Source organism: Cryptomeria japonica, chromosome 3 (assembly GCF_030272615.1).
Source record: "Cryptomeria japonica chromosome 3, Sugi_1.0, whole genome shotgun sequence".
Taxonomy (NCBI): domain Eukaryota; kingdom Viridiplantae; phylum Streptophyta; class Pinopsida; order Cupressales; family Cupressaceae; genus Cryptomeria; species Cryptomeria japonica.
This window is the reverse complement of record NC_081407.1, coordinates 388,639,003-388,660,289: the sequence shown is the minus strand read 5'-3', so window position 1 is coordinate 388,660,289 and position 21,287 is coordinate 388,639,003. Positions and strand designations below refer to the sequence as shown.

The window sequence follows — 21,287 nt, the reverse complement described above, 5'->3', positions numbered from 1 at the left end:
AAACCCTGCTCTTCCTTTGGTGGGATTTGTAACACAAATATTTCAGATCAACTCAAATTCTCATTGCAAATTAACTTCTAGAAGGAATTAAAATGAGTTTGAACTACAATTAGGAGACTCTATTGCAAGAAAACTTATTGACTATCTAACTGACTAGCTTTCTGCTAAAAGTGATGGGATATATATAAATATCCTTATTTGAACTCAAAATACTAAATTACCCGCTTAACTGAGTAATGACCATTAACCTAAATACAAAATATCTTACAATGCAATCAGTTACTTGAAATTAAATTGAAGTTCTCAAGTATAGCCGATGAAATAGACTAGGAGAAAACATAAGTGTATTTGCAGCTGGAGCGACCAAAGGTATTTCCATGTTGGGTGAATGTGAAGTTCATAACTTCTTGTCTGTTAGTAACTGTTAAGCACATTCAAAGATATATCCAAGAAATTAGAACAATATAATGATATCGGCTCTGAATATTTGGTCATTCATCACAATAATCATCCAAAAAGTAATGCATTTAATCACATAGTATCATTTCTAATATACTTTCTAATTAGTAGAGTATAACAATAAAAAGAGATAAACATACATATATAAAGTCCCCCACTAGGCACATTAGTTCACAAACTATTAAAAGTTTTTAAGCATAAACTATAATTAAAAGTATCACATTTCAAGCTCATCAATTGAAATTGTGAAGTATGTAACTCTTGATAGTTGAAATGGTGGAGTATGTGCATATTGATGAGGTTGTAATATTTATTTGAATAATTTTGGCAAACAAAAAATATTTGCATTTTTACAACATCATTTCTCTTCAAGAATAAAAATATCTTCATATCAAAGTACTCTTCAAAACCTATGCACTATTTATCAAAAGGAAACAATAAGGGCCCAAGTTTAAAATAAATTCAATATCTTTTAATTACTTTAGGAAATTGAATGTATTCAAAAAAAATTGCAAGCCTTTTGATAATTTTAACAAAGGAGGGCCATTTAATGTATTTTTAGATCAATTATCTATTTTGTACCAAAAAAGGAAAGACACATAGAAGTAGTTGAGACTAGTTTAAAATATGTTAATTATGCAATTGAGTCCCAAAAACTCACAAATAGTTCACCAAGGATCATGTAAATTAGAATAACCCTTAGAGGATGATAAATAGGGTGACTCCTTACCTATAATAACTCACTACCAAGTATAAGAGTAAGAATACACTTTTGTAAGTTCTATGTGCCCAATTAATGCATCAATATATGTTCATTAGGCTCAAATAGCCACATGCTATAATTAATTTATGCAAACATTTATCCAATTTCAGATATGATTAATGTTATTGTATGCATATATTATCCCTTAATTAGAGCAAAGAACTTCTCATAGTTGAGTGGGCCAACTTCATACCCCTCAATCTCATAAAAGCTAAGTCAAGCATAATATAAATTATACATATATTCATATATATGCATATACATATACATATGCAAATGCATATGTATATGCATATTTGTATATATACATATACATATATAATTTATATAATGTATGCATACTCCTATATACATAATGATAAAGTATTAGATGTTTAATAATTGTATGAGTCCATCTATATTATTAATTATGTTTAGACACTTAATTTACTTCGACTATGATACGTATATATTTGGTTTTAATGGTTTAATATATTAAAAAATACTTTAAATGATGTATGTAATAAGAAATGAAAAAAAAACTTAAGGGATTGAAATACTTTTGTTTTGATTATATAAAGCAAAATAGGGCCCCAACCCATTTACAAAATAGTCATTAAGGCAATAGAGAGGGGTCTCATAAGAGGTGAGACAACTGGAAAACTAAAAACCAAAGCACAAAACAAAGACTGGCAACAATAAAAAACACAGAGGGGACCAAGGAAAGACTGGTTGAAACAAAAAGACCAACTAATTATCACCCAGAATTTTGAGGCCCTCAATGGCCTACCGCTCCTTGTTAAAAGTTTCTAACTTGTCCATGAAGGACAATTCTTTGGTTACAATCTCTTCATATAGGTGGGATTGATGTCCATTGGAGATTTTCCTTGGCTCTACCATTGGTACTGGAATAGGGAGGTGAACCAGTAGAACTGACATCAACAATATGAGAGTTTATATGTAGCTAGTTTATCTATAACTTTGTGACAATAGTTGGGGTCAATTGTATATTGGGTGTAGTTGTTGATTGTTATTAATCATATGAAATCTTAGGTGATATACTAAATTATTTTGGTACCTCTAAGAAGACCCTCTTAGATTTAATCTAAACTCAAAGAGTAAGAGAGACCACCCACTTTTCTATGGGTCTTTAGCAATCTATAATATATCGATAAACCTCATTCTTTACCTTCTTGACGACATGTCATTGGCTTTGGAGATATGAAATGTTCTAATATTTTAGGGTACAATTGTGAGACCTATCATGAGCCAAATAATTTCACAAATAAACTAAAAGTCACTTGATAAGTATTAGACATATTAATAATAGCGAGCTTCAATAATGTGTGATATGTATGATTTTAATGTTTATTGCTATCTCTTATGGTACATAGAATATATTAGTTAATGCATGATATTTTCTAATAGATTAAATTATTGTATATAAATCGATGATGAACACATAATTATCTACATAACTAGCTAAACTAGTATATCTATATTTAAAAAATATAGGTAAATTATGTTGAGAGATATCTTATAATAAAAGGGAATCTGATTATTGCAACAATATTAGTAGTATACAAGAGTTTCAAAAATATGGATAATAATAGAGTTGCTTAAGTATGTACCAGCATTATCTAAGACGACAACATGAACCTGGAATAATTGTTAGATACTCACAATGCCAAGCCCACTCCTCCACTAACCTCTCAATGCTACTGATTATTGGCACTCTTCCACTATCATTTGAATTTAACGGTTTCATATAGTTGGAGACAAGTGGTGAGGGTTCTATTTTATTTGGAGTAATAAAATAACACCTCCACAAAAACCAAAAGATGGCATAATTCATGCATTTACCCATCATTTACATGTCAAATTGTTTCAAAATTGAATTTTTCTTTAATGACATTCATTGTAGACATAATAATACACTATTGATATTTTAGAACCCCTTCCATTGTGTACTTGTTCCAAAATAAAAGATGTTCCTCCTGCAACAAATCGAGGACAACTTTATTGGCTACTTACCCTTCCATAGCTCTCTATAATGAGATTACGTGAACATAGAAAAATACTTCTAAGCATCTTCTGAGTTCATCTTTTTTCTATGATTCGCTTGTTCATATGTTGCATACACTATCTTAAAGCATGCAATCAATTTCTTCGCTTTGATGAAGCTCCAATTATTGCGTATACTTTAGAACTTAAACAATGGTTAATCTAATTAACAACATACCATCGAACATGATCAAATTTTAATAGTGCAACATACTTGTGCCCTAAATAGGGCAAGATCCTCCTAACAGTGGGAATTATATCTGGTGATACAAGACAAATGCTGAAAACTTATAACAGAAATGTTTGCAAGGGTAAATCTCATCTACAAGCTCTCTCCAGATACTGCAGTACACCACACAAAAAGTAATGACGCAACAGTAAATGTTTTAAAACAAGTAAAACAATGCTTATAAAAGCTGCCATTAATTCCATGAAAAATTGTGATACTCTGTGCACGTACAAATTATTAATTCATTTTCAAATAGAAACTTTGATAGATTATTCTTAACTTGATATAAGCTTACATTTGAAGGGCCATAATATAATTGCTATCCCTCAAGAATACAGAAAGTGTAGCAGCTGTCCCTTCAAAATAAAATAGATCTAGCAGAAAAGAAACTTGCAAGTAAAATAGAAAAGAAAATCAAAATTGAATTAATGCAATTCAATCATCTCATTATTACAAATTTGTATGAATTACAAATGATATATAGATCACACAAATCTGTATGAATTACAAATGATATATAGATCACATGAACAGAAATTATATGCATAAAATTTCTGAAGATGAGACTGAAGAGACGGAGAGAAAAAAACTCCTTGATTAACCTTACATGCACAAAATGGAAAACATACAACCTCTGTTGTAACTACGGTGCAAACTGTGCTCTCACCATAAATCACGGAGCAAACAAAAGTTATGCACTAACAGAAAGGAACAAAAACATAACATCTCCTACAATATTGGTCTTCCAAACAGATGGACAAACTGAAAAATATTTTAGCAGATTAATAACAACCCAAAGTTGCGAAAACTAAGGTGAAGTCTGTATTGCATATAGATACTTTGATGATTATGCTTAACTTGATACAACCTTAAAGAAAAGATTACATTATAGTTTTTATCACTCAAGATTACAGAAAGGAACAAAAACATAATATCTCCTACCATACTGGTCTTCCAAAATAGATGGAAACACTAAAGATTTTAACAGATTAATAAAAATCCAAAGTTACCGAAACTAAGGTGATGTCTGTATTACACGGGCTTCCTCCATTTCCATGACTAAAGATGTTATAAACAGCTTATCTGAGTTCCTGTTGTCATGCCAACCCTCACACAAGATATTTAGAAAACATGAATTCTAGAAGGAAAAACGAAGATATTACGTAAACCAGAAATGGCTGTCTAATCAATAGCTAATTTAGTACACCTTAGTGTCAATTCAATTACACACGTATAAGTTGTAATGTTCATGCAAATTTTTACTGTTCCTGACATTTCAGTTGAACATTCTAATCACTATATATATATATATATATGTCCTTAACAGAGAGTTGAATCTAAACCATGGCGTAGAGCATGGTGATAACAGTAACACAAAAGGAGAGATTTATTATAATTGATCGAGATAATCCAAGGGTTCCTGATGTTGGTCCTTCAGCAATGGCCTCCATTATTGCCGCCTTCTTCTTCCTCGAATCTTCACCATCAGAAGAAGCAATAGAATGATCCATTCCATCTGATTTCAACACAAGGTTGTCCTTACCCTTCTCTAATCCATCTGATAATAAACCTAAACCCCAATCTTTGTGTACTTTGTCAAGCCCATCTGAAACTACATCGAAAATGTCAGATTGGGCATTGTGGCGTCCATCAGATACAACATTAATGTGCACTTTCATCCCACGTTTACAGGCTTCTGCATTTCCGCTGGTAAAATACCTGTCACCCATTTCAATGAGTGGGACTGCATCTAGTCCTCCATTAAATAACTTAATTGGGTTGCTCACATCACAATTCTCAAACTCTTCTCGGCCCTTCAGCTCTATTACACTTTGTTGCGAGGAGGCATAAGCAAACCCTGTCAAATGTCCAAAAGCTTGTAAAGTACATTCTAAGTAATTCATCTGAAGAAATCCAACAGCGCTCTTTCAAAATTAAAATTTTCCTATTCTTAAGATATATTTCAACATTAAAATGTACATAATATTCCTACCAATCCCCTAAAAATTAGATTTTCAAGGTGATCCTTCCAGGAGTTAAGAATGCAACTATATGCAACCATTGAGGGCTCTTGTAAAAAACCTTAATTTTCTAAATAATTAGCATCTGAATGCAATAGCCATTGAAAATTAAGGAACCTTATTCTTGTAACATGCATTTTCAAGTCTTGAACCTCCTCTACATATAGTGAAAACACCGATTTCAATTTGAACTTCTCACAATTGCATTCATTGCTATTATCAAATTTCCTTAAAGGGTTTTCACTATACCTAATCTACATGGCAACATCTCTTATTTTACTTCATTATGAATTTTCCTTACCATAAAAACAAACCACCATAGCCAAAAACAAATCATTTAAATTTCACAATATCACTTCTCCTCCAAGCACACACAAATTTCCTTTTACTTCAACATCAAAATTCATTTTTCCAAAAAAACATGATCCGAAAAAAAATTAAAAAAATGATGCACGATCAATCATCTCTGTCAACTTACCTTTTCTGCTTATTTTGATCTTACATATTTCCCAGTAGAATCTTACAGATTCTTTCTTGAATTTGGTAAAGAATAGTACAGGAAAGAAAAAACTATCCTTACAGATCTTTTTAATCTTATGTTCAATTTTCTAATATTCAAAGCCACTGGTGGGTCTAATATTTAGTAGCTTTCCTTCAACTGTGTAGCTATTCTAGTATATACAGAAATTTCAAATAGATATGAAAGAACCAATATTATCTGAGCATATATAATCTATAAACCCCAATCAAGCAACTTCTTAAATTTTCTAAACAAATCTATAACAAGGGAAAGGCAATATTACAGAGGTTATCTCCTACTCGGAAGATCTTGCGAGAAGCCCATCCTTTGAAATCTGAGAGAAGATCCCATTCTCTGTCATCTCCCACCACATGTTGCTCTGCTGAACAACCCATCATATTCATCAAAGCCAATCCTAAGATGACCCAGCAATAATTCCATGCCCTTGTAGCCATTGATTTCCAGTGTCTTTTATGTGTTCACTGGCTTCTCAACTCACAAGGTTACAGTAAAGAAAGAAAACATCTATTGAGTGTGTTATCATTTATTGAGTGGAGAGATGTCATAGTCACCTTAGTCAATACCCTAGGAATGAAAGGTTTGGATTTTTTCAGTGGAGAGATTAAGAATCGTCCACTTGGAAGTTTAATTTATGGGCTTGGACTCATTGCAATTCAATTGTTAACTTTAGTGTTGAATTATTTTGTTTCACACATGAGGTGTGGTTCATGAACTTTTAACTTTAGTGTTGGATTATCTTGTTTCATAGATAGAATTTAATGAGGTGTGTTTCATGCACTTCAATTTCAGTATTGGATTGTTGCATTGATTTATTTAATGAGATATATTTTGTTTGAAAAATAAAAATTAAATAGTTGGTGTATTGTTTGTTATTGTAGAGGTTAATTTTTTAGAAGTCTTTAAAATAACAAAGATTGTTTATTTTAATATTAATTTTAGTATTTATTTCAAATTACATAATTTTATTAGCATAAAGTTGTAATAAGAATGATGAATTTTTGGTCTGTGAATGGGTTCATATGGATTAATCTTTTTAGAAACAATGAGGATAAAGTCAAATGGATGGCACTAGAGGAAAGGTGGATTAAGATCAATTTAGATGGAGCATCAAAAGGGAACCTGAGTCCATCAGATGTAGGATGGATAGCAAGACACTGGCAGGATAATATTCTGATTTAGAGTGTCCATAGGCTTGATGATAGGATGAACAATGAGATAGAAGCTAAGGCTGCATTCCTAAGGATGAGATTAGCCAATAAACTCTTGGTCTCCAACCTACATTTGGAGGGCAATTCATAGGTAATTACTAATGCCCTAATCAAAGGTTAAATGTGTGGATGGAAGCTAGAAAAACTAATCAAAGTTATTAAAAATAACTTAAAAGCAATTTCAAAATTTCTCACGTCAAATATGAGGTGGCAGATTGATTTTCCAAGTCGGCGACATATTTAATGCAGGAGTGTGAGAAGGAGATTTGGGAGGATCTACGTGGTATTGATTATGAGGAGGTAGCAGGGAGGTAGGATTTCCTTATGCGATGGCAGCAAATTGATGGTGAGTTAGTTGATTTTGTCCTTCCCAAGATGTCGGAGGAGTATGGTGCAAGTTTTAAGGAGATTTGAAGTTGGTGGCCGTCATTCTTTCTTGCAGTGTCGAGGAGAATTGCGGAAGGGCAGAGAAATAACGGCAAGATGCAAGCGAACTTCTCCTTGCAAACAATGAAACCCATGGTGGCATTTTGGGGAAAAATCTCGAAGAATAGATTGTTCAAAGCATATTATCAAAATAGATGACCCCAAATTTTTCTAGAAGGTGAGTATTATGCTGGGCGATGAATTTTTTCAAGTAAAATACAAATACCATATGAACATACACATTGCATTCCTATTCTTGGCGTGGTGCTTGGAGCTAGGAAGCAAGGAGAATGCACACTAGCTAATGAACCAGTGTATCAGGGAGGAATGGTGGGCCAGCCTTAAACAACATACTAAGAAAGTGCGGACCTCCCAAATTATAATCCATTGTAAAACTCCAGTTACAGTAGAAGATAAATTGGCTTTAAAATAGTGCAGTCGTACATTGTGTTATTGACCGTTTGGAAAATCGCAGTCGTAGCTTGCATGATCAATGGTGTGTAATGTGTGGCTAACTTTTGTGTTAATTGATTTCCATGATATGTTAATGAATTTTGCATGTTTTCCATTCCCATCATGGGCGTGGAAAAATTTGTGCAATGTACATGCAGAAAAATGTTAGAGGTGCAAAAATGATGTTTTTTTTCTAATAAAGGGGTAAAAACTTTATTGAAAATCAGAATCAAGAATTACAAAAGAGAACCAAAGCCACAAAGCCCCAGAAAGGAACCACTACCCCAACCAAAGATCAACCTGCTTCATAACTATCCATGTCCTCAGCAAAGATATTCTACAAGTCCTGACAGTAATCTGGGAAGAGATACTCTCAACCTTCAACTTTCCAATCATTATTTTGATGCCCACTTAGCCAAGCAATCAGCTGCTCTATTCCATTCATGTCAAATGTGGATGAAAGACATCTTCTCCATCATAGTACTAATTTGAAGAATTTGTTGAAAAATCCCTGCTAGCTGCCAATGAATCCCACTCACCTTCTGCTTAGTCAATAGGTTAACCATAATTTGTGAATCCAATTCACAGATAACCTTATGCCATCCCAACTCCAAGGTGCGCTCTAGGGCATAGAAAATTGCTAATCCCTCCATAAAGTTATTAGACGAACGGATTTTATGCACTAAAAAGAAGAAAACCACCTCCCCCATACGACCCCTACCAACACCACCAACCCCAATAGGGCCCGGATTACCCCTAGAGGAGCCATCGGTGTTAATCTTGATAAATTCATCTTGAGAGGGCATCCATCTTCCCACCTTTTGAACCTTCTTCATAGTACATCTACCTCTCCTGATACAAGCTTAGGTGGGAGACAACTCCTACAAACCCAACCTACTCACAATATCCGCCTCACCTCTATCCAAAGGAAAATTCACCTCACATTTAGCTTCCACTGTCTCCCGAATGATAACAATGATTCTATTCCACACTTGTTGAACTAACAATCTGACCTCCCTAAAGATCCTCCTATTCCTCTCAAGCTAGATCTGCCACAGTATGAAAATGGGCCCAATATGCCAGACAGTCTGGAGAAAGGAGGACAAAAAAGGTCTGCCCAAACTGCTCCAAAACTCCACCAGAGAATCCGCATGAATACAAGGATGCTTCCACACCCCCCACCAGCAATTCTAAATAAGCAGCGAGAAAGGGCATCTGAAGAACAGGTTTGAGGAATCTTCCTCCCCATTACCACACAAGACACAAATGGAAGGCCCCAAGAATCCCTGCTTGCGAATATTGTCCCAAGTTAGGCATCTATTCAAAGCCAAAGTCCAAGCAAAACAGTTACACTTTGGCCAAGAAAAATTACTCCACACATGTTTCCACCAGTGCAACCTCTCTCCCCTCTAGTCTACGGGACAACAACTCCTGGTACCCACTAGCCATAGTAAAGACACCCTTAGGATTCAGAGACCAGGCAAGTCCATCCCTACCCTTGAGGGAACTATAGAGTCTACTCACCAAAATGCTATACAACTCAGCACACTCTTCATCCATCCCAACAACCGACCACTCATTAGGAGCCTTCCATCGCTCCATCTCCAGACGCCCACACCTATAACCAGCCTTGAAGTCGCTCACCCTAGACCACCCTGCCTCCAAGAACCTCTGGCAAAGATTCCCAAGGTTAGGAAACTAATCAAGGATGGGAGAGTATCCATCCCAAGAGTCGTACCAGAAAAGGACCTCTTCCCCCCTCTTACATATCCAAAAAAGTCCTTCCTTTATAAGAGAATCCCCCTTCTTAAGAGTACTCCAAATTGTTAAGCCTTTTCCCTTAAGCAGGTATCTTGGGATTTCCTCCTTCGAGATCCTCTGCATATATTTGAAGGCCAAAATCCTAGCCCAGCCTCAATCCTATTCAACACACCACCTCCAATACAATTTAGCCGCCAAAGCCTCCCCAAATAAAATAGACTGCCTTAAGCCTAGCTCACCCGACTGTTTCAGGCTACACACCAAGTCCCAATTGACAAGACACCGTTTGTATAAGGACAGATTGCCTGCCCATAAGAATTGTCTTGCTAGAGAGTCCAATCCCTTCAAGAACCACTTAGGGGCCACTTGAAGCATACACCGATAAATCGGAAGAGCCTAAACCACCGACTAGATCAATTGAACTCTCCCAGCAAAGGATAACCATCTATGTGTCCAATGTTCAACCTTCGTGTGAAATTTGTCCAAGATACCCTTCCATGAATCCCTGGGGGATTACCAGGAGAGATAGGAATACCCAAGTAAGTCAAGGGAAGAGAACCGACTTGGAATCTCAAGATATGAGCAATCCTCCTCTGAATATTTCTAGGTGTGTTGAAGAAGAGAATGGTAGATTTATCCTCATTGATCAGCAAGATAAACATCCAAAACTTTACAGGTGCAAAAATGATGTTAGTCAATCATACATCATCGTTTTAATTCTTTGTTGCCATCAAATTGATAAATATCAAAATTTACTAAAAAATTTTTTTCAAGTCTTTTATATCCACTATCCCTTCTCTCTTTAAGTATGAGAATTGTTTTATTTAAATATAATAGATTTTTACTAATTTTACTTCTAGGTAATTTTAGGTTTAAGAACAAAATTAATTTAGATCATAGATATTGACTCTTTAAAATAAATTGTATGTCAAAAAATTAATAATATTAAAATTAGAAATTTAACAAATTAATTTATTTGCAACATAATTGAAATAATACATATTTAATTTTTAAAATTAATTGTATGTCAAAAATTTATAAATATTAATATTGAAAAAACTAATAAATTGATGTATTTAATTCTAGATGCAATATATTTGAATTAAAATTGTTTTTAGAGATATATTAAATGTAAATATATAATTATTTAAATGATCAAAATGCTTAATAATATATAATACATTGAATGATTTAAAATGCAACCTTAATATATTTTTTTAGAAAAAAGAAATCAAATGCTAAAATATTAATAATATATTGCACATGAAAAGATATATAATTCAACACTAATTTTTAAAAGAAATAAAATAAATTATAAGAATTGTAAAATTATAAACGATGAAAATAATTACTAAAATTATAAAAGAATTAAAATTATTAAATTTTAAGTATAATTACTAACATGAAATTATTTAACAAAAACTACTAGACATAAAAGAATATAAATAATTAAATTATATTAAAAATTATTAAATTTTAGAAAAATAAAAATTACTAAAAATTCAAAAAATTACATTTTTATAAATAATAAAAAAAGATTTATTAAATATCTTACAATAATACATACATACATACATTATTGGCATTTCATTCAAAAAAAAAACAAATACTAAAGTGTTAATAATATAGTATCAATTTGAAAGATATATTATTTTTTTTATATATTAAAGATCGAGAGTAAACAAGTTACAAACAGTTATAGACAAGGGAGGCTAGGCCTCAACCACCAAAATCACCGAGGATCTACGTTACATTACTAGAGAGCAATACGAAGTCAAAAAGGAACAATGTAAAAGGAGAATCAAAGCACTATTGTAGAATGTGATCGAGAGGATCAATCCATGTGATCCATCCTTGGGCCCCTTCCATCCACACTGCCTTCTTTTTGGTCCTAGATCTAAGCTAGCATGGCAATGCGATCAGCCTTGGGTAGCTTGTTACTGTTGATCTCTTCAAGCAGCTTCTTCAAAGCCTTTTCAAAGGAGGACTGGTTCTTTGCAAGCCTTCTCCACTCATAGCCATCCTTCATCTCGTGTATGAACATAGTGGCATGACCATCTTGCAAGAACCGGAGGAACTTATGCTTTTCGAGATTCATCATGAAGGAAACCTGCGAAGCAATTTTAAAAAAGGCGAGTCTATGAAGAGACTCAGTAAGACACCTGCAAGTGCCATTAAAAAGATATATTATTCAACGGTAATTTTTTAATTAATTATATATATATTAAAAATTGTTAAATTATATAAAAAAAACTAAATCATACTGAAAATTACTAAATTTATAAAAGATTAAAAAGTATTGGAATTATATAATATATATAATTTTATTTTAGTGTATATATTAAAATGAAATTATATAAAAAATAATTAAATATAAAAGAATAAAAATAATTATATTATATTAAAAATTGTTAAATTTTAAAAGAATAAAAATTATGAAAAAACTAAAAAAAACTAAAATAACATGAAAAGTGCTAGAGGAGAAAATCTATGAAAAGAAATGAAACTAAAAAATGTAAAAAAGAACTTGAAATAAAGAATTTTAAAACAATACTTATGATAAAGTAATATTTGTAATAGTATAAGTATGTGTTTTTATAAGTAATACTAAGAAGGAAAATAAAATTAAAATAATGCACAAACAAAGCATATATATATATATATATATATAAATAATAAAATATGATATAAAAACTGAAAAAAATATTAATATTATTGAATAAAATATGATATTAAAAATAATATTATATAATATTAAAATATTATAAATGCATAGAGACATAATATTTTTAAAAAATATAAAGAAATTTTGATTAAAGATATGAACACTTACAAATATAACAACACTTGCCAACCTTGGATTTGTATACTTACAAATATAATATTATATATAAACTGAAAAATACTAATACTACACACTATTAATATATTATAAAGGCTTACAAATAGTATAAGAAACATAATAATATTAATATTAATATTAATTAATTAAAAAATAAACATCATGAGGATGAAGTCCCTAGCGAGTTCTGTGATTATGTTCGGATCCTCCTCAAGGACGCATCTACCCTGATCGAAGTCAATGGGACCCTCTCCCAGCCTATTCCTCTATCTAGATCAATTAGGCAGGGTTGCCCCCTTGCCCCTGCTCTATTTGTCATTGCATCAGGTGCCCTGTACTATCTCCTTAGAGATGACACCCTATCCCCCCATGTCCAAGGCATCACTATGCCAGATGACTCTGAACTGATCAACATCTAGTTTGCCGATGATACCTCATTGTTCCTGAAGCTCTCAAGGCACAATATTGATTCCCTTAATAAAAAAATTGACATTTTTGGTAGAGCATCTGGAGCTCGGAGGTCTAGCACCAAATCCATTGTACTTGGGTGGAAAGATAATCCTCCAGACTAGCTTCACCAGTTTGGATATGCTTGGGGAGGACCAAATAAATTAGTCTATTACCTTGGTATCCCCTTTTCTATCTCTCCCTCTCTTAAAGACATGTGGGGTTGGGTCAAAGGGAAAATAGACAGTAAACTGAACAAGTGGGACAATAGGGTCCTCTCCCTTGCTGGCAGGATTCAAGTCTGCCAGAAAATCCTATCTTCTTACAGCATATACTACTCCTCAGTGTGGATGTTCAACAACTACCAAGTCTTCTAAATCCAAAAGGCTATCAGACGATTCCTATGGTTTGATGGCAAGGGTAAAAGAAAAGCTCACGCGGTCAAGTGGACTTGGTGCCACTTAGACAAGAAGCTTGGTGGGCTGGGCCTCAAGGATCTTAGGCTACAAGGTATCTCCCTCGCAGCCAAATGGATATTTTACTCACTGGAAGGACAAGAACCCTGGAAAATCCTCATCAGAAACAACATACAAAATGGTGTTCCCAAAACTACCAAAACGTGGAAAGCTCTCCCATTCAGTGATTTAATTGCAGGCGGTTTCCCTGTGTCTGTCCAAGGCACTTGGGTGTTTAAATCCATCTGGAAATCCTAGGAGCATGTGCGTGGTCTTATTAACAACTCGAGCATCAACTATGACAATACCCTCCATGGTGAAAGGTCAATATGGTGGAACCTACATCACAACTCCAAACCCCTTGCTTTAACCCACGGTTGTTATGCTAAGCATTGGCATAATAAAGGAATCAAGTATATCATGAATATTCTAGAACATGATGACCTTATCAGCTGGGAGGCTCTTAGCACTAAATATGATCTCCCTGCATCACATAAGAAGACCTACAACATAATTAAAAATGCATGCACTCCCTTTAATCTCCCTAAAAACACCCAAGTAGACGCCCATAGGTACCTTACATTCCTATGGATGGATGGCTCCACCCTCCCTAAGATCAAAGCCAAGTCTATCTATACCCTGCTCAATAGTGATACCTCGGTGATTGAACATATCAACACTCTGTGGTACATTAACCATACCCCCCACACTTGGCAGAAAACCTTTGAGAAGCTTTGGTAGTCCCCCATCCCCCCTAAGGTCAAATGATTCATATGGCAACTTATATTGGATAGACTACCTATTAGGAATAAATCGGCTACATATGATCAGTGTTTTGTCTACAGGAAACTTGAGACCGTGCGCCACATCTTCTTTGACTGTCCTTTTGCTAGAGAAATTTGGCTCCTGTTTGGAATTTCTATTATAGAATATGTTTACACTCTTGATATAGTTATTGGTTTTATTCAAGGGCTGAGGAAGGATACTAATCTAGTTTGGCAAATTTTGTCTTCTTACATTCTCTGATTTATTTGGAAATTTAGGAATGAGGAGAAGTTCCAAGGTATTACAAGGGAACGTACTGAGTTTTTTAAAAAATTCACACATTACAAAATTATTGTGCAGGTTTGTTTTCTTATGAACATCGAGAGAAACAAGCTCCTGTGATTCCTCAAAGATGGCAAAGCGACCATGTTTGTTTATGAGATGCAAGATGGGTACGAATGGGCTAGGCTTGCAGATAATCAGACCTCCTTTGATAAGGCAATAAAGAAGCTGATAAAGGATCTATAGGACAGCAGGCCTCCTCCCTTCAACAGAATAGAGATGTGCTCCCAGATCCTAGCAAGAAAGAAGATGGTTTGGATGGAAGGAGAACAAGGCTGGACCACATGGCTGGAGGACCAGGATGAGGTTCTCCAATAGTGCTATACTCTGTTGCATCCCTTTTTTTATGGTTAGGAGATAAATGTATATAGTTCTCTCTCTGATTTCACAGTTTGGCAGTTGAGGCCTTGTCCCCCACTCTCTATTTTTGTATAAACTCTCCATTCTATTTTGGACTCTCGATCTCTAATATAAAAAAATATAAAAAAATAAACATCCAATATTTAAATTCAAAATGATACAACAAAATACCTTTAAAAAGAAAAAATATTTTAAAATATTTATTATGAATAATTTAAAACAATACTAGAAACAAAGTAATACTTATAAAAGTGAAAAATGTGTTTCACTATTATAAATATTGCTTTATTACATGAGTATATTATTTAAAGTAAAACTTATATGTGAGAGAATACTTAAAAAAGACTAATACACAAACAAAGTTAAAATGTAAAACCTATATGTGAGAGAATACTTAAAAAAACTAATACACAAACAAAGTTAAAACGACAAGGACTTTTAAAACTCAAAATTAATAATATTATATAATATGAAGATATCATAAACCTTTTTTTCTAAAAGCAATTAAATATTAAAAAATAAAATATGTTAATAATGTTAATAGTAGAATGAATAATACAATATAATAATAACTTAAATAAACAATAATTATGAAGGAGATTTATTAGTATTTGTCATAGGCAATACTATTACATTCACTTAAGCCTAAATAATCGTTAAATTTTATAGGGCTTTTTTCAGATTTCTTTATATTTTAAAAATAAATATCTATTTTAAATTGATTTGTTTCCAAATCTTTATTGATAATCTTGTAAATAGAGTGGTTTTTCTATTAAAAAAATAAACCCAATTATTATATTTTATAATTGTAATTTTTTTTAAATCATTTTATTTTTTATACTTTTTGAAAATTATAAAAAAATAATAATCATTTTAATATATACCATAAATTTAAATATTTTTCATTTAATCATTAGAAAATAACCTTTTACTCTATTTTTATATTATATAACTTTATGATTATTAATAGTCATTTTATTAAGACTAGTTATAATCAATATTACACAAATATAATTAAATATATATAATTTTAAACTAAAAATTAATAATTAATTTTATTATTATAATTATAATTATAATTATATAGAGTTTAATTAAATTAAAATTATATTCATTTAGTTTTTTTGGTTGGTTATTTTATATATTTATAAATAGAGTACATCAGATTTAGTATTGTTTATCATATTCACAAAAGGTAATTCTAAAAAATCTCTAAAAATAGTATTCAAATACTTGTAAAAGACATCCAAATCCTACCCCCGCCCATGCCTTGTCATCATTGTGCTACTAGCTCAAGAGTTTAACAGTAAATTAAAAAATGGTGTCCATTTCAGGACATCCACGAAATCCTTACCCCCCAAATTAAACCATATTATTGTTTTATACATGAAACTATTTCAAATAAAATTATAGAAACAAACTATAAACAACAAAAAACACAAATTTCCATTTCTTTTCAATGCTTCCTCACTACCTTCAACGGTCCATTGACCCACTGGTCTTTTAGCTGGAAGCTTACTTCTTGCTCTTCCTCTAGCTAGGGTCCATTGACCCACCAGTCTTTTAGCTAGAAGCTTACTTCTTGCTCTTCCTCTAGCTTCACCTTCCTCTTTCCTTTGGCACGTTCACGATCCTTCAACCGCAGGTAGTGAAATAGCGAATCTCAACCACTATAAGATTTGGCCATGTGCTCATTCTTGTTTGTCTCCTTCACCCAACGGATGAAGGGCATCAACTATTGAGGGGTCTCATCCATTCTCTTGGTCTCCTTTGTAGGTAAGAACCCAACCCCCACACTTGCCCTTTCCAACATAGATTTCAACCCATATATCCAACTACTTTCCACATAACCTTTCAATACCCACTCAACATCCTCTTTCTACCTAACTTCCAACCCCACGCCACCAACAATGATACAATATCAATGTTCATTTTGTACCTGTGTTTTGATTGCAAGAATTCTTCACCAAGAAAAACTTCCATGATCTGAATGAAAGTGTCATCATCAAATTTAAATAGATTTTTCATTCTTTCCGTAATGATTTTTCCCCTAAAAGCTAATTGTTGCCTTGGTTTTATCAAGGAAAAGGTGGCCTCCATATTGCAAATCAGTTGCCACCCATCCTCTGTTATGAGCACCAAGTGCTTTCACCGTAGGTTTTATAAACATATAGGAAACACATGTCACATCACCCCACCACCACTACTTTCCATAAATAGCTTCTAATAACAACAATGTACAATTACTCCTTAGAGATTGGGCTTGAGATTGCAAAAATCTTCCATCGCACTGCTCGACATATTATCAATCTGCACTGCTCATTTGGACAGCCTATCCACCACGTCATTCCCTGATCTCCTCACATGCCCAATTTCAAACTCTTCAAAATTTTCTAGTAAATGCTTGGCAACAAATATGTATCTATTCAAATTTCATGCATGTATTTCACCAATTTTTAATGCATTAATAATAATCAATGAATCTCCTTCAAGCTGAATTTTTGAAAGATCTAATTTTTTTCCCATTTTCAAAGCTTCAATAGCCACTTACACCTCGGCTTCATGGTTCATTCCATCTGCCAATTTTTGCACTCCGATTGCTACAATGTTACCTTCCTAGTCTCATAACACAAATCCATCTCTTGATGGCCCTGGATTGCCCTTTGAAGCCCCATCAAAATATATTCTAAACCATCCTTCCCTTGGTTTGGACCACTCCACCACCTTCATTTTCTTGGATTCTAAATTAACCTGATGAGGCCCATTAACGGGCCAGATTATATTCATATTTTTACTATATTGTTGATGTTAAATTATAATTATTAATATTATTTTATTGAAGTGAAATTTATAGTTAATATTACAAAACTACAATTAAAATAATATATTTTAAATTAACAATATTTCAAAATTATAATTAAGAATTACAATAGATATTTTTATTACAATACTATAAAGACAAGTACTAGCCACTACATGGTACTTGTTTATGATCAAATAAGCAAAGAACTAACAAAATTATAAAAGAAAAACTTATTAATTTGAAAAAAATTAATTTAAAAATTAAAATTAAAATATTATAAATAAGAACATAAAATAATTGCAATCAAAATACTAAAAAATCAATTAAATACTTTAACACTTCAAAAATATATCTAAAAAGTAAGGAAAAAATTAAGAAAAAACAAAAAACTATATAAAAGAGTAGAAAATTAAATAATTAATTAAAAAGAAAAGAAAAGTAATAAAAATTATTAATATATTGAAAAATAACATTAATGGGGAATATGAATCAAAAATATGTGTAAGCAGGCATGTGGATGGCTCTGCGATTTTTCAGTGCTTTCGACTGCGCCTTGAAGGAGGAAGCAGGATTGAGGCATGCAGGGGTTGATGGGAGTACCTTAGTGTCTATGTGGAGGAGTTAATCTCCTCCACTTGGTTCGCATTTCTCGCCCACTTGCTCTGTTTCGTTCTATGTTTCATTTACTTTGCTCTGCGAACATTTATTGCGATTAACTCCACCCATCCACCCACCCCGTGCGATCCTAACCCCGGTTTCCAATGGAGCCAGAGTTAGATGGAGTTAATGTTAATAACCCTAAACCCACACTCCAGACAATACCAGCCTTAACAAAGTCTTTCGTCGAGACCGTCGCCCCACCTGCAAATGGAGTCAGCTCATCGGTGCACTTCCTTAAGGCTCCTATAGACGAAGGACCCAGTAAGGATAGTAAGTCCCCTTGCAATACCTCAGACCCCTTCTACATTTCGCCAAATATTGAAATGTTGAATGAAATTGCTTCATAAAAGCGTAGGTTATGTGACACTACCATATTTTTTGCTTGTGTTGATGCTAAAAAATGCCCACCTAGGAAATTCGTAGATGACTGGTTTCACAATCTATGGAATCTTAAATTAGGGCTTAAAATCACGTCCTGTAGACAAATATACAGAGGTCTAGTTCTCATTTTCTTTAATTCGCATGAAGCCCAATTGGAAGCACTTAAACGCCAATACTGGACGGTTGGGAATACCTCTTTTTGAGCCCTAGCTTGGTCTCCAGAGGCGGTTAATGAGGAAGTCCTCGCATTATCCTCTCCTAGATGGGTCATCCTCAAGTATGTCCCCCCTTTTTTGTGGCGTTTCCTTCCCCAATTAATGGAACCATTTGGAAAAATGGTTCGGATAGATGAAACTGCTCGGTTGGTGCCCAACCTAGACGCAAGAATGCTTGTCTCAATTAAGCCCAGAATCGACATTCCACCATCTTTAAACCTAGATATTAATGGAGACACATTCATCTGCCTGATTGAAATGCTTGGAGGATTGAATTCATGTTTTCTCTACAAGAAAGAAGGACATATTCGTAAAAATTGCCCAATTATCAGTCGTAGGAAGCAAAAACATAATTTAGGTGAAACTACTGTAAACCCTAAAAATGTTAATGATCTACAATCTCCCCTTCCCCGCTTTGCTAATGAGATGTCCGCAGATCTTGATCACACTCCTAATAAGGTTAACCCTCTCAAGCCCGGTCTTGCACCTTTGGCCCCCGAACTCCTCATCCCTGTTTCCGACCCTTCTCAAAATCTTGTAGAATCACCCTCTGATTGTTTTCAACTTGTTACCTCGAGGAAATGAAAACGTAAAGTTACCCCTCTCGATGCCCTGAATCTTAACTGCTCCTCCAACAACCAATTGGCCTCTGCTCATAAACCCCATGACCCTGATACATCCCCTGTTAACTCTATGGTTATAAATATGGTTAAAAATCTGGAAAACCCCAATCGTGGTGATGATGGTGCTAGCATTAGTAATAACCCTGCAATGATACTCAATTCCAAAACCCCAATTCAATCGGTCTCCTCTTCACTTGCAGGGCTTATTTCTGACACTAACACCATCCTTCCCTCGACTACATCTACACTCAAAGAACTAGAGGACAATCATATTATAGAAGTTATTTATGCCAATAAGGGTCTAGAGGAAATTAGAGCTAGCACTATGCTCCCTGGCTTTCCAAGCTCCTAGTTGTTTGGGTCCGACATAGGAGGAAATGCAGATAGTAGAGTTGAGATTCTTGAAACCAGCGAAGATGATGAGGACCTAATGAAAGGGTCCTCCCTAAATAAAAAGAAAGGTAGGCCTGTGGGCTCCAAAAACAAGAAGAAATATGGTGATCAACAATGGTCTCCCTACTATCCCCCCTTAAATCCTCCACTTTGATGAAATACATATCATGGAACATTCAAGGCCTTGAGTCGCTTGACAGGAAATTTGTTATTAAAATATTTATGGATTATCATAAAAACTTAGATTTTCTGATGTTACAAGAACTTAAATCTGTTGGGTTCTCCCTCAACACTACACTTGACTTCATTTGGCGAGATGCAATCAAAGTCTGTACCAACCACCGTGGAGGAAAAGGAGGAGTTGGTCTTCTTATCACCCCTAAATGGACAATGTACCTCAAGGATAAAGGGACCTCCCCTTGTAATAGAGTAGCTTGGGTTACCTTAGATGTTAAGGGTTCTTTCTTTGGCATATGCTTCATTTATGCATCTAACAATTATAAGGAAAGAATATCCCTATGGAATTGGCTAACTTCCCTCCCAAATATCCCCTGGGTCATGGCGGGGGATTTTAATATGACTGAATCCTAGAATGACAAGGCTGGGGGACTTTCGTTTGAATGGAAAAACTCAGAAAAACCTCACTGGGATAGGTTTAAACAACATCTACAACTTTTTAACCCCTTGGAAGGCACTAAACCTGACACCCCTAACCTATGGCACACCTGGTGCAACTTTCATCAAAACACTAATAGGATCTACTCTAGGTTAGATAGATTCTATGCTAATAAGGACTTTTTCTCCTTTTCCCCCAACTAGTTTGGGAATGCGGTTGCAGTCTTACCAACTACCTTGTCTGACCACTTCCCCATTTTAGCCATTATTAACATCAGGAACTCCATCACCCCTAGCCACCCTCGCAATAAGAAATTCTTACTTAACACCTCCTTGCTGCAAGATGAGGATGTCCTAAATGCCATCAAACTAATTAGACTCTTCAACTTGAAACCACATCTCCCCCAATCCCACATGCTCAGATGGTAGAGGAACATTTCCTCTTGGCAGAATCTTCTCCAAACCATTGGCCAAAAAAAATC

At 33.9% G+C, this 21,287-nt stretch overlaps 1 protein-coding gene across 1 annotated transcript; it reads right to left on the bottom strand.

Annotated features, from left to right (window-relative positions):
- Positions 1-4,653: 4,653 nt before the first annotated feature.
- LOC131047908 (blue copper protein 1b) lies at positions 4,654-6,640 on the bottom strand. Its single transcript, XM_057981722.2, has 2 exons — positions 6,319-6,640; positions 4,654-5,352 (listed from the first exon to the last, which is right to left on the bottom strand). Exons 1-2 carry the CDS (start codon positions 6,488-6,490, stop codon positions 4,832-4,834), a joined length of 693 nt encoding a protein of 230 aa, XP_057837705.2. The 5' UTR covers positions 6,491-6,640; the 3' UTR covers positions 4,654-4,831.
- Positions 6,641-21,287: the final 14,647 nt, after the last annotated feature.